This window comes from Lissotriton helveticus, chromosome 3_1 (genome assembly GCF_964261635.1).
Source record: "Lissotriton helveticus chromosome 3_1, aLisHel1.1, whole genome shotgun sequence".
Classification (NCBI taxonomy): Eukaryota; Metazoa; Chordata; class Amphibia; order Caudata; family Salamandridae; genus Lissotriton; species Lissotriton helveticus.
This window is the reverse complement of record NC_136061.1, coordinates 1,297,337,737-1,297,351,604: the sequence shown is the minus strand read 5'-3', so window position 1 is coordinate 1,297,351,604 and position 13,868 is coordinate 1,297,337,737. Positions and strand designations below refer to the sequence as shown.

At 42.9% G+C, this 13,868-nt stretch overlaps 1 protein-coding gene across 1 annotated transcript in view; it reads right to left on the bottom strand.

Annotated features, from left to right (window-relative positions):
* LOC144824244 (uncharacterized) overlaps nucleotides 1-13,868 on the bottom strand; it is a 154,817-nt gene that overhangs the window by 16,237 nt on the left and 124,712 nt on the right. Inside the window, exon 4 of the mRNA XM_078683387.1 lies at nucleotides 10,929-11,039. Coding sequence (XP_078539513.1) covers nucleotides 10,929-11,039 — 111 coding nt within the window. The remainder of the gene's footprint in view (nucleotides 1-10,928; nucleotides 11,040-13,868) is intronic.

Sequence of the window (13,868 nt, the reverse complement as noted above, 5' to 3'; positions counted from 1 at the left end):
CCTCCTCACAAAATCCAGTTAAAATCACAACCAACTGCACAAAGGCAGTACCCAATTAAGCAAGAAGCTAAAAAACAGGTAAATGAAATACTAGATCAGCTAGAATACCAGGGGGTGATTGAAACTTGCACCTCACAAATGAACAACCCTTTGTTTCCGGTCTCCAAACCAGACAATTCATATCGTCTAGTTTTGGATTACCGACACCTTAACACATGTTGCAAAACTTTTGCAGTGCAAAACTCACATAGTGCTGCACTAATGAATAACATAGTGCGCAAAAAATACAAAACAACATTAGACATCTCTAATGGATTCTTTTGTCAAAACATAGCACCAGAGAGCAGATATTTAACTGCGTTCTCAATAAATGGCACTCAAAAACAATTCTGTCGGTTAGCCCAGGGGTACAAGAACAGCCCGGGGGTATTCTCAGCGAGAGTAACAGAATTACTACAACTATATGATGATGAAGCATTATCTTATGTCGATGACATCTACTTAACTGATGATGACTTGGAGACTCACTTGAAGAGAGTGAACACCATAATACTTGGGTTCGCAGCAGAGGGTTACAAATTCAACTTTAAAAAATCCAGAATTGCCCATCTGACAGTCCTATTCTTAGGATATGAGTTATCAAGTGAAGGCAAAAGCCTGGCTGACAATTTCCTAGAGAAATGTGCCGTACTCCAAGCACCTAGAACACTAAAAAACTTACAGTCGATTCTAGGCTTCCTAAATTTCGGAAGAACATACATTGCAAATTACGCAGAAAGGGTCAAACCCCTTTATGATCTGATAAAACCTGATTTTAAAAGATCCAATTGGACTCAAATACACACAGAAATTTTGAGATCCCTACAAACAGACATGCTAATTAAAACAAAATTAGAAATACGTGATAACACACGCAATCTTGTGATTCGAGTCATCCCAGGGAGATGCGGATTCACATACCTGACCTCTAATGAGGGAGAAAAGGTACCAATTGCATTCAAATCACACTTGTACACAGAAGCTGAACAGAAATTCAGCAACAAAGAAAAAATTGTTCATGCAGTTCAAACCGCAATAGCTAGAAAAAAAGATCAAGCAGACGGTAGACATATCACAGTCAGAACAGCTGAATCAGCCTTTGAGGCATTAACAACACCGTGTAATTTACCAACAACAACATTGAATCCGAGATGGATACAATGGGTGAATTCAATCACAACGGACAAAGTATACTACTACTTTGATCCAGAACTAGAAGAAATGGAAAATCTAGAATATGAAAAAACATACCCTCTGCCAATCGACATTCTGCCTTTACGACATTACGCCTGTGTAATATATACAGACGGATCAGCACAACCCGCAGTGGGGGGTAAGCAAGCTTACAGTGCTGCGTGCGCGATCGTTAAAGGTCGCTGGCACGAAGGAAAATTTAAACCAGCAATCACTAAAACACAATCTTTAGGAGATTGTACAGCTCAGCGAGCTGAACTACTGGCGTTCAAGATGGCGCTTGAAAATACCGATCGAGAATTCCCCACACTCATAGTGTGCGATTCGTATTATTGCGTTCAGTCTTACAATGAATACTTGCAGATCTGGCTTCAGAATGGTTTCAAGGATGCGAAAGGTGGCACAATCAAGCATAAAATGCTCTGGGAACAAGTAGTTCTTTTACAAAAAGAACTACCAAAGACTCACGTGATACATACGCTGAGTCATCAACGTGATGGCGTTCACGTTGCAGGGAATTCATTGGCTGATGAGGCCGCGAAGGCAGCTGTGCAAACGGCTTCCGTAGCTGCCATCACCCGGTCAAAAACAAAAATAGACAGCGAAATATTACAAGCTGTCAGCGCTTCAGAAAAGGATCCGATAGAAACACTCCCGAAAGGCTTTCCAGTAAAATACTCATACATAACTGATGCAAACAATGTTCCTTTTGCTCGAATCCCTGGAGTGGGGGATAGGGCAATTCCAAACATGGAACATAGGTTAGGACTAATAATAGCGGCACATGAAGGGCTTGCTTCTATCCATGCTGGCGTCTCAGCCACAGTATCATTATTAAAACAGAGATACTGGTGGCCACAAATGAGAAGACAAACAAGGAACTATGTTCTAGAATGTGAAATATGTCAAAAAATGAAAGTATCAACGGTGAGACGTCCAGCGCAAACACCCCTTCTAATCTCGGATAAACCATTAGCCTGTGTTTATCTAGATCACTGCGGTCCCTTACAAAGGGACGGTAACTATAAATATATCTTGGTCGCAGTAGATTCATGCACGAGATTCATATGGATGTGGCCCCAGCGAACGGCTGATGCCAGAACTGTTATAAAAGATTTGCGAGTCTTTATCGGCACATACGCAATTGGCATGCTGCATTCGGACCACGGTCCTGCTTTTAGCTCTAGAGCTTATAAGGAGGCCATGGTCAGCATGGGCGTGGCATTGCGGTACTCTTGTCCATTTCACCCTGAGGGGAACGGAATTGTTGAAAGAAAAAACCGTGACATAAAGCAATCTATAACGGCAAAGGTATTAGGTTCGGGAGCTGGGTGGGTCAAACATCTAATAAGTGTCCAACGTAGTCTAAATAACTTGCCAAGAAATTCTCTGAAGGGATTCAGTGCGTACGAATTATTATTTGGAACTAGGATGTTGATCTCTGACATTGATAGTCAGACTTCAGTGGTGAAAGAAAAAAGCTTTGATATCAAAGACCGTTTGGCTATTTTGCAGGACTTAAACAAAACAAGAAAAGACCTGAGCAACATAAAGTTGAAACAACAGCCAACAACCACTGAAGAACCACCACCTGTCCCAGCAAGACCTGTCTGGATTCCAAAAGTCGGGGATCTAGTCAGGGAGAAGATCGCGGTAAAGAAGGAATTTGGGCCTTCTTACAGAAAAGCAGTTCCTGTCTTGTCTGTCAACGGGACAAGATCAGTTGTACTACCGCCACTTGCTGGTAAAAAGGAGAACCGAGTTGTATCCATCGACCTGGTAAAACCACAACATGTGGCCGATAACAAACAGTAGGCCAAGTGGACTCCCAATAAGTAGCAGAACACCAAGGTTTGCTACCAGTACAGAGGTCCTAACAAAGAGGCTCATCACATTCGAAACGCCTACAGAAGAACAACATGGACTATGCAACAATGCAATAGAACTAAGACCTCTGAAATCCCAAATAAAAACATTTAGCAGAGACACACCTATCTATAATGAAGTACCAAACGAAAATGCAAGAAACAGAAATCCTGAAGCAATTGGAACAATTGACAGAACTGCATCCGGCTACTTCATAAACTTCGATGATTTCTCTGAAGGCTTCAGTGAATCAAAGACACAGCCATCATCAAAAACCTTTAAAGATAAAGCTAAAGAACTTTTGAAACAACTGAAAGAAACATATCTGATTTCTCCATGGATTGAATTTTGGGTGGGTTTTGGTGTATTTATCCTCATACTTTGGCTCATCATGATACTAACATTGGGACGCTTCATTGAGGGAAAATATGCTAAAATGGACACAGCAAGTCAGAAAATTAACTTGATCCTCAAACCACACACATCTTCACACGTCGAGAAAAGAGAACTTTCTTCAGCCAACTTCACAGCCAATCCGATACCTGGTGGGGTAGCCTGGGACAACACTGACTATGAAATTTATGGTCCGGTCGAGATCCTGAAATATCCACACCAAATTAAGATCTCCTTGAGTGACTTTGTAAAACCAAACTCATTTGCTGATGATTGGGACTTCGAAAGCATTAATAATATGATGTCTGATTTAGTAATGTCTGCTAAATTTACCAAACATGATTATTTGCAGGGTTCTACCAATTATGATAGTATGTACTGTTATAACCACTATGGTAACCATTTTTTACATAGATCTGCACAACCTAGAAATGTTTTAAATTATAATCAATGGGAACATTGTGCAACACCTCCAAAAGGGAGCTCAAGAACCGTTTACGACAAATATTCATATTTTTCAGGTTTTAACACAAGTAATGCTGAAGCATTTTATTTTAAATTGTCAAATAAGACAGGGACCAAGACCATGATAACCAACACAAAATTGTTATATTCAGACTCATTCTTTGAAAAAATGAATACCTTTGGATTTGATTATTGGGACAAAAATGTTGAATTGAAAAGTGTTTGGGGTACAAAAGAATGGCAAGTACGGGTATAGAAGCTTTGTTTAGAGCCTGCATGATGCCAGAACAAATGATATTTTTAAATGACACTGTTCAACAGACCACCTGTCTTGGCTTAGCCAAAATCAAAGATTTAAATAAACCGTCTATTCCAAAGCCAACAATGTTTAGCAATAACTCTGATACAGATGAAGAGAAAGACGTAAACCATATATTAAACCAAAACAGAACACATCCTGATTGGAAACAGTGGTTGATCTGGCCCACAGATACTAATAACTGTCAAGACAGATTCCTGAACAAAACGCAGGGGTTCAAAATGACCAGGCCAGACCCTAGATATCCTCAAAGACATCACCCAGGGATAATAACCACCTACAGTGTGGGCAAATTATGCCTTCAATGGCTACAAACTTCCACACTGGCAGAAATTAAGCAACACCTAACTTTACTTACTGATGGTGCTGACTTGCGTGATTTCACTATGGGACCACGCAAACAGCGTCAAAAGCGTTTCATAGCAGCCTCTGTATATGCAGCATACAATGAGGCCTGGAAGGTTACTCAAATTGAAACAGCAGAGAGAATACGGGAAATTGACCGTATTAATTTGGAAAAATCACTTTCTGTAGTGGACAATGGGTTAATGACTCTGTCCTCCAGAATTTTTTCTTTGGACAGCATTGTGTCTTTAGCAATCGATATATTATCGCAAGACTTACTGTTATTACAACACGGTCAGTCACAATTGCGTTCTATTGTACAGCTTGGCTGGACGTTACAAAATCTGCGTTCAGGCTATGTGCCTTGGCGTCTAATCAACACAACGTCATTATTCCAAATCTTTAACCTTACTGATAGACAAATCAGTATGGCACAGAAGGGTGCTGATTATACAATCTTGAGCATTGAAAAACTCGAAAGATTACCAGTGACAATGTCAGAACGACCTGTCAGTGAATGGATAATACATGGGATAATAAATATTCCAATCTCAACCTTCAGGTTTCAATACTGCCAAAAATATATACAGGCTGGCATGTACGAGAAATTGGGAAAAGGATACCTTAAAACAACATGGAACCTGCCCTATTCACATGCATGTGTCAGTAATAAAGGACAGAAAGTGTTTCTTAGTGGCAACAATTGTGCGATGTCACTAAGTGGCACACTTCTGTGTAACGGAATTAGTTTGCATGGAGCCTGTGAAGGGAATTCATACAACCTTTCATGTCACCAGCAAGGCGCACCTGCAACAGAAATAGAACCATTCTTTCAAAGACTCTATAATGGGAGTTACATTCTAATTGTAGACCGCAGATGTTGTAGTCTTATGCCCGGGACTCCTTATCTAGTAACTACTACTGCGAAGGTCAAGTGCTGTGGACGCTCGTTGTTCCCCAGCTCCTTCCCAGACAGGGAGGCAAGGGCATGGCCCGATTTGAAAATTACTTCTATTCAAATAGATACTTTAAGCAGAATGAAAACAGTGCTTCTTCAGACGCCTACCAGGTTCTCGTCATCAAAAGAAACGTATGATCTACAAGTCGCAAGGACGACTGCAGAGATACATACATTATTATCAACTAATTCCCCCGTACATTTCGCGGAAATCCTGAATGAAATCTTAAATATTTCTGATACCAATGGGGTCTCGAAGGTATTTAAGACAGTATTTTCGATGGCATTAACACCATTCAAAGCCATACTGGGTATTTTTCCAGATTTCGTCCATTCGATTTTTGGCGGACTTCCCCTGATCTTGGGACTAATTGCAGGAATCCTATTCTTAGTCCTTATTTTTCGTTATGGCAACCCATGTCACAGACAAAACTCTTGCGACAAGGGAAGAAACAATCCTAGCCATTGGATACCGAGACCGGATATCAAAAATCCTGGGACTCTCCCGGCTTAGAGACCTGAACATGACTTGGTTTCTATCATTTCGACCAATGTGGCAAAGATGTGTTTTACCTGTATTAAGGTGTCTGCTATGCGGAGAAGAATGCGTGTTAGACACCTGTCTGACGCTACAATCGGATGCACCGATGGATGCAGAAACATTGTTGAGCCCGATCAAGGTTCATGCTTTGTGCTGCCCTCAAAGGCTACCAATCCTGATGACGGCATTCGTGGAAGCTTCACCACTACGATTGATGGGTAGTGAAGTTCAAGATGAAAGCAGCATCGAACAGGTACGACCTTCTGTCAGCAATGCGAATCAGAATGTCAATGGAGACAATCATGCACAAGAATGCATGATTACACCTATTTCCGAGTTAGTGGAACTTTCCCAGGAAGCTGTTGACAGTTTTTTCGAAAGCCTAAATGATATGATGTTCCCACCCGAACAGAAATAGAGACTTTTGAGCAAGCTCGCACACGGGGTTCCCTGAATTCGGCCTTCAACTTTAAATAATAAAGTCACATGAACTATTTTTCACACCAGTTCACGGACAGCAACTCTTTCAGAAGCCCCAATTCATTTTTTCGGTTTTTCGGGACACTTATCTTCTGCTTAAAGTAAGAAACTATTCCTAAAGAAGTAAGATTTCTATTTTTAGATACTTTATAGACTTTAGCTGCCCGCTGGTATGTTCACAAATATTTTATTCTGTGATGGAATGGTCTCGAAACTTTTTTCTGTATTTAAGAAACCATTTCATGTGTAATTCTCATATACCAAATAAGCAATAATGTATACAAATGCGTGATTACTTTAGCATTATTCAATAGCTTGAGTGCATACAATATATATGTCTGCAAATTTTCTGTATATTTGAAGAATTTCAATTTGCATTTATGTATTTTGGGGTGGTAAGGTATACACACTACTCTATAGTATGTTGTACTATGTTATACTATGCCTAGATTAGTAAATATGTCCATAGTTAGCGTGGAGTGGGTGTCATGTATTCCTATAGGTTCTGAATCGATCCCCCTATTCCTGACCCTATTCTAGTTAAACAAACCAACAAGTTAACTAGCAGTCAGCCCATGAGGCAGAAAATCCCCATGATGCAGATACCGTTATCTGACGCAGTCACACTACGGCACAGGAACGTGTTATCTGATTAGGTCATAACGCTTGCGATCTAATTAGACAAGCGATATTCCTCCAGCCCCTGATAAGGCATACGGAGTTCTCATAACAAATCAAACCTATGACAACCTGGGCAAAACCCTGCGGCCATTGTTTTGATTTCACCGAGAACTTCAGTAAAAGAATGTGCTAACGAGCAAGTCGTATGACATCCTTATTGACGTATCTATGTCCATCCTTACGTCAATCTCGGCACCTTAAAGTTATAAATATTACCGATCTTGCCCTATGCAAAACACACGCGTGGTGACGAGACGGAGCAGCCATACTTGCCGAAGCCAAGAGCAGAGCAGACCCCGCTGGCAGCAGCCCCGCCTTCCTGACGCGCTGAGAGACGCGCTGCTTTCTCCTGCCGAGAATACAGCACCGGCGTTTCCGGGTAGCCCTCGCAGGCAGCCTGGAATATCGAGACCAGAGAGAGAGATACCATTCCTCATTCATCCTAACTTCCAGGTACAGAACTGAATGACCCCTCACAGAGAATTCTTTAGTTATTCACTTGGCAAAAACAAACTTAACTTAAACTGTAACTTTCTATTCCCGCCCACGTATTAGACTTAGGTCAGGTACACGGGGTAGGCGTATCTAGAAACACCAGTTGAGTACGTTTAGTCAAATGTATATGTGTATGTAATATATTTTATTCATTTTAAAACATCTTATGGCTTAGAAACCATATCAATGTTTTTACAGTATTATTTTATACTATTGCTTTTAATGTATGCACTTTACTTAACTATAAGTATTGCAATAATATCGATCCATTTCTCTTGTATGAGAAAAGAGACTGATCAATAAATAACACCTTTTTATTGAACACGCCCGTCTCTTCCTTTTCTCTACATTCTGATGAGACTAAGAATGCACGTACTGACTGAGTAAAATAAATTGCCTTTTGTTCACACGACTCTCGAGATTTACTCTTGATTAGGGGAGAGCAAAGTTGTCATGTTCTATGGTTGTCAGAAACTAAATCCCTTCTTGTCTAATCAGGGAAGTTAAGTCCTCCTTGAACATTCGAGAAAGTTTCTAGTGAACTCTGAGCTAAGCTGGCAAACCCAAAACTTTAAGTCTAGTATCGACAGTAGTAGACCTAGTTAACGTCTGGCCTAGGCCTTTACTGCTGTAGGTATTATTCCAATGCGCAGAGCCTATTGGGATGATAGGAACTACACTACACCCACATGGCCAGTCCACATCAACAGTACACCCCCAAAAAACAGAAAAACAGCCAGAAATCACCACAATCCAATGCCATCCATGATGTTTACATTAAAGAGAGTGAGACCAGACCACACCACAGGCACAATCAATCCATGCACCACCACCCCTGGGCAAAAGGCCACACCAGCAGCCCCCAAAAAACGACAAAAAACAATAAAATAAGCACAATCCCAGCCCATCCATGGCCTCAATTATGTTTAAATTCAAGAAGACACCCCACAGAAAGACTAGGCCCATGCAACACTCACCACCCCTGGGCAAAGGGCCCTACCAGCAGGCCCAAAAAAACGACAAAAAACAATAAAATAAGCACAATCCCAGCCCATCCATGGCCTCAATTATGTTTAAATTAAAGAAGACACCCCACAGAAAGACTAGGCCCATGCAACACTCACCACCCCTGGGCAAAGGGCCCCACCAGCAGGCCCAAAAAAACGACAAAAAACAATCAAATCAGCACAATCCCAGCCCATCCATGGCCTCAATGGTGTTTAAATTCAAGAAGACACCCCTCAGAAACACTAGGCCCATGCAACACTCACTACCCCTGGGCATAATGGATGAAAAGTAGGCAAAATAAGTGCAGGCCTCAGACACTGCCTCTCCTCAAAATGGCCCCTTACACCCCAAGCACATGTTGCCTGTACCAGCCAGCACTCAAGATGGCCACCACCACCACCCACATGGCCAGTCCACACCAACAGTACACCCCCAAAAAACAGAAAAACAGCCAGAAATCACCACAATCCAATGCCATCCATGATGTTTACATTAAAGAGAGTGAGACCACACCACAGGCACACTCAGTCCATGCACCACCACCCATGGGCAAAAGGCCACACCAGCAGCCCCCAAAAAACGACAAAAAACAATAAAATAAGCACAATCCCAGCACATCCATGGCCTCAATTATGTTTAAATTCAAGAAGACACCCCACAGAAAGACTAGGCCCATGCAACACTCACCACCCCTGGGCAAAGGGCCCCACCAGCAGGCCCAAAAAAACGACAAAAAACAATCAAATCAGCACAATCCCAGCCCATCCATGGCCTCAATGGTGTTTAAATTCAAGAAGACACCCCTCAGAAACACTAGGCCCATGCAACACTCACTACCCCTGGGCATAATGGATGAAAAGTAGGCAAAATAAGTGGAGGCCTCAGACACTGCCTCTCCTCAAAATGGCCCCTTACACCCCAAGCACATGTTGCCTGTACCGGCCAGCACTCAAGATGGCCACCACCACCACCCACATGGCCAGTCCACATCAACAGTACACCCCCAAAAAACAGAAAAACAGCCAGAAATCACCACAATCCAATGCCATCCATGATGTTTACATTAAAGAGAGTGAGACCACACCACAGGCACACTCAGTCCATGCACCACCACCCCTGGGCAAAAGGCCACACCAGCAGCCCCCAAAAAACGACAAAAAACAATAAAATAAGCACAATCCCAGCCCATCCATGGCCTCAATTATGTTTAAATTCAAGAAGACACCCCACAGAAAGACTAGGCCCATGCAACACTCACCACCCCTGGGCAAAGGGCCCCACCAGCAGGCCCAAAAAAACGACAAAAATCAGCACAATCCCAGCCCATCCATGGCCTCAATGGTGTTTAAATTCAACAAAACAGTTGTATCATGCACCCCTAACCAACCCTGGTCCTACTGGATACTGTGGCTACCCACAATATAATTTATTTAATGTTCTGAAAAAGTTCCAAAATTTTACTTGCAGCAACTGTAATGCCCCAAACAAACTTACTTGTGAAAGTTGATTTCTAATCCAAAAGTGATCCAAAGACAGTCAAAAAGGCCTCAAATCCAAATATCCAGCAGCACCCACAAAAAGTAATCCTTCCAGCTCCAGATCCAAATGAAAGTGACCAGGAGATGGACAAAGCACTGGGAGGAGCCTGCTGGACAGGAACAGGAAGTTGGAGACTGTGGGGCACTTCCTTCCTCCCCCCCCCCAAAAAATGGACTCCTTGCAAAAAAAAAGGCCATGCAAATGTCAACCTGAGGAGTGATTCTGATAAAAATCATAATTTTCTGAAGGTTTATCCTGTTTGCTGGTGATTTTCTTGTGCAGAATTGAAAAAGCTCTATTTCGCGAGTGCGAGATTGTTCCTTTCCGCCGCAACTACGTGTTACCAATTGCGAACTCTCGCGAGGTGTGCTGTGCAAGGTGGCAAGCCGCGATTACGTATTCGCGGGCGCCAAACTCCCGCGGGATCAAGCAGCAAGATCCAAAATGGCGCGGCACTCGCAAAGAAAAACAACTCGGCAAACGCTAAATGACGGAAAGTGAACGCCGTGCACCACACCGCGCGCCGCAACCAAGCAAAAAATCCGCCGCGAGCGGATTCACGGATTTTCGACAAATTCGCGAGAGTTCGTGGATTGCGAATTTGCCGAAAATCCGAAAAATCCGCGATCGGAGCGGATTTTACGCCCATGCTTAGCTGCCGTTAAATCGTAGAGTCTTTTCCACACAGTGCTGTTGGTTTGGTAAAAGCTGCAGAGCTATGAAAAAACCAACAAGATTAGTTAACAAAAGAGGAATGTCACATTTTTAAACTACAGAGCCCTTTTCTGGTTCTATTCAAAATTATGTAAATGATTTTAGTGCCACAAATTGTGCTCCCCTGCTTTGCGGAGCAGTTTAGTGGAGGGGGGCTGACTTAAATTCAGAAACCTGTAACATAGTTTAATTTCTAGAATTGTGTGTAGAGTACCATAAGTTAGGGAATATGTGCTGCATGTTCTCAGAATGGAAGATCTGGGTGGCCAAAGTCAATGATTAAGAGTCTTAATTAGACTTAGGAGGAATAAGTAGATTACTGTTTTGCTGTAAGAAATTGAGATTTTCATTGAAGGGGTGAATACGCTCCTGAAGCAACAACCACAGTCCTTGTCATGGTGAGTCACTAAAGTCACTAAATGAACCTGTGCTTAACCCTCTTGTGGCTTGGTACAAAAGCAGTCAAGCCTAACTTAGAGGCACTGTGTTAAGTTTTTTATGCAGCCCTAAAACAGTAGTAAAGTGAAACATGACACAAGATATATCCGACACCAATTTAAAAAAACAGGGAACATTTTCGTAAATAGAGGCCAAGACGACAAGACTCCAATCAGTAGAACTGAAGATATGAAATTTAAAGATTTTACGTAAGTATAGCGTGTAAAAGCACAAAGCGCCACTTGCGATCATCTAGTCGTGTTAGACCAGTTGAAAGTCACATGGTAAGGCTGACTGCAATGGAGAGCAAGCAGGATACAGGGACCAGATTAGTCCCACTGAAACAGTTGCTTTCTCAAAGACCAGCGCGCAGAATTTAAAACTTCAGGATTTCTCAGGAGTAACTCAACTGATATCAGCCAAGAGTCCATGACCTGGCGAGATACCTCTTGGGGTTGAGGAACTCCAGCAGAGACTATCAGGGCTCCAGCAGATCCATGCTGGTTCAGATGCATGGCTAGGCAGGGCCAGTTGCAGCAGGTCAACAGAGCAGTTGCAGAGAGGCCACTGGAGCTTGTTTTGTCCCTGTAACTCAGAACTGGAGTTCAGCCAACTGATACTTGAAGTACCTCTGGTAGTCCTAGGATTAAGCTGCAAGGCAGGCCTCAAATCAGCAGGGAATTCCTTTAAGGGTACGGGGCAAGCTTAAAGCAACAGGAGTGACAGTCCTCTGGTAGTAGCATGGTAGATGTCTGAGATACAAAGCAGGTCTCAAGTGGCAGGCAGTCCTTTGAAGTACAAGGCAGTCCTTCTGGGTATCCTTTGCAGATCTAGGAGGGCACTGAAGACTTGATCTGAGAGTCCAATATTTATATCTGGTGCCAGCTTTTGAAGTGAGAGAAACCTCTAAACTCCCCCCACCACATCTGGTTCTGGGATTTCCTTCTTTCACTTGCCCAGGCTCCAAGGAATCTGGGGTGACAATAAACAGATGTCAAGTTCTTTGTGAGTGTGGTGGAGACAGGCCCTTTGAAGTATAAGTGGGGAAGGGTACAGCTCCACCATACGCATCTGTGTGTATGGCCCATCATACCAAGACCTAGTACCCATTTAACTCACTGTCTGAGAGAAATGCAAAAATGCCAGATGCCAACTACACCCAGTCATGTGATCTAGGACACAGGCTGCAAGCACCTAATGGTTTGGACGAGAAAAGGCCAACTTTTTAAAAGTGGCATTCTCACAATTGTATACTCAAATCTGACTGTACAACTAAGGAGAGAATATGCCTTAGCAATTAAAAACAGAAAACACGAGATAAAAACTGACCTCTGGGAGTGTCTAAAAAAAAGTACAGAACTCAAAGACAGTGTTGAGTTCTGGAAAATAGTAAGGTCACCATACCTCACAGGGAAGGAGGATATACCCTCTATTGATGTCGCGATTACCAACACTGAATGGGTAAAACACTACTCAAATGTCTTTTGTTTAAGTCCACCAGATAATATGGAAACAACGGACTTGCTGAAGCAAGTTATCTATCCACTAAACCTGCAGTTTACGCACGACGAGGTACAGAAAGCCTTAAAATCCACTAAATTAGGCAAAGCCCCGGGGCCCGACGGGGTTCCCGTTGACATTTACAAATACGAGGAAGAACTCTGGTCCCCGCTCCTGACAAATGTTTTAAACGCATCCCTAGAAGAAGGGCTGATAAAATCATGGAAGACCTCTATATTAGTCCCAATCTTCAAAAAGGGAGACCGATACTCACCAACTTGTTATAGGCCTATCTCCCTCCTGGACTCTCTCGGGAAGGTCGCTGGTCGGATAGTTCTCGAGAGACTCCAGGAGTGGGCAGTCACAAACAATGTCATATCGGACATACAATATGGTTTCCGCGAAGGTCTAGGCACTGTGGACCAAGCACTAAACCTGACCCTATTGGCAGGAAAATACTTAGAGGCCAAGGGGAGTGCCTTTCACATGGTGTATGTGGACTTATCCGCAGCCTTCGATTGTGTCATACATTCAAGGCTGTGGACGATCCTGTTGAACATGGGAGTAGATCCCCCTATTGTAGATTTCCTACGAGAACTCTATACTGGAACAACAGGCAGAGTGCGATTTGGGACAAAGGGTCAACTGTCAGATAGCTTTCGGGTAGAAAAGGGGGTCAGACAAGGATGCGTACTGGCCCCCTTTCTATTCACCCTCTACACAAATGGCCTTGAGACAGCACTGCTTGAGGGAAGTAGAGACCTCCCCTCTGTCGGTCGTCGGCATATACCCGCGCTGCTATATGCCGACGACGCAGTCATTTTAGCGAGAACATCTGTGGAACTGCAACGAGAACTGGATAGATACTGTGAATTTATGTTGAGCTTGAACTT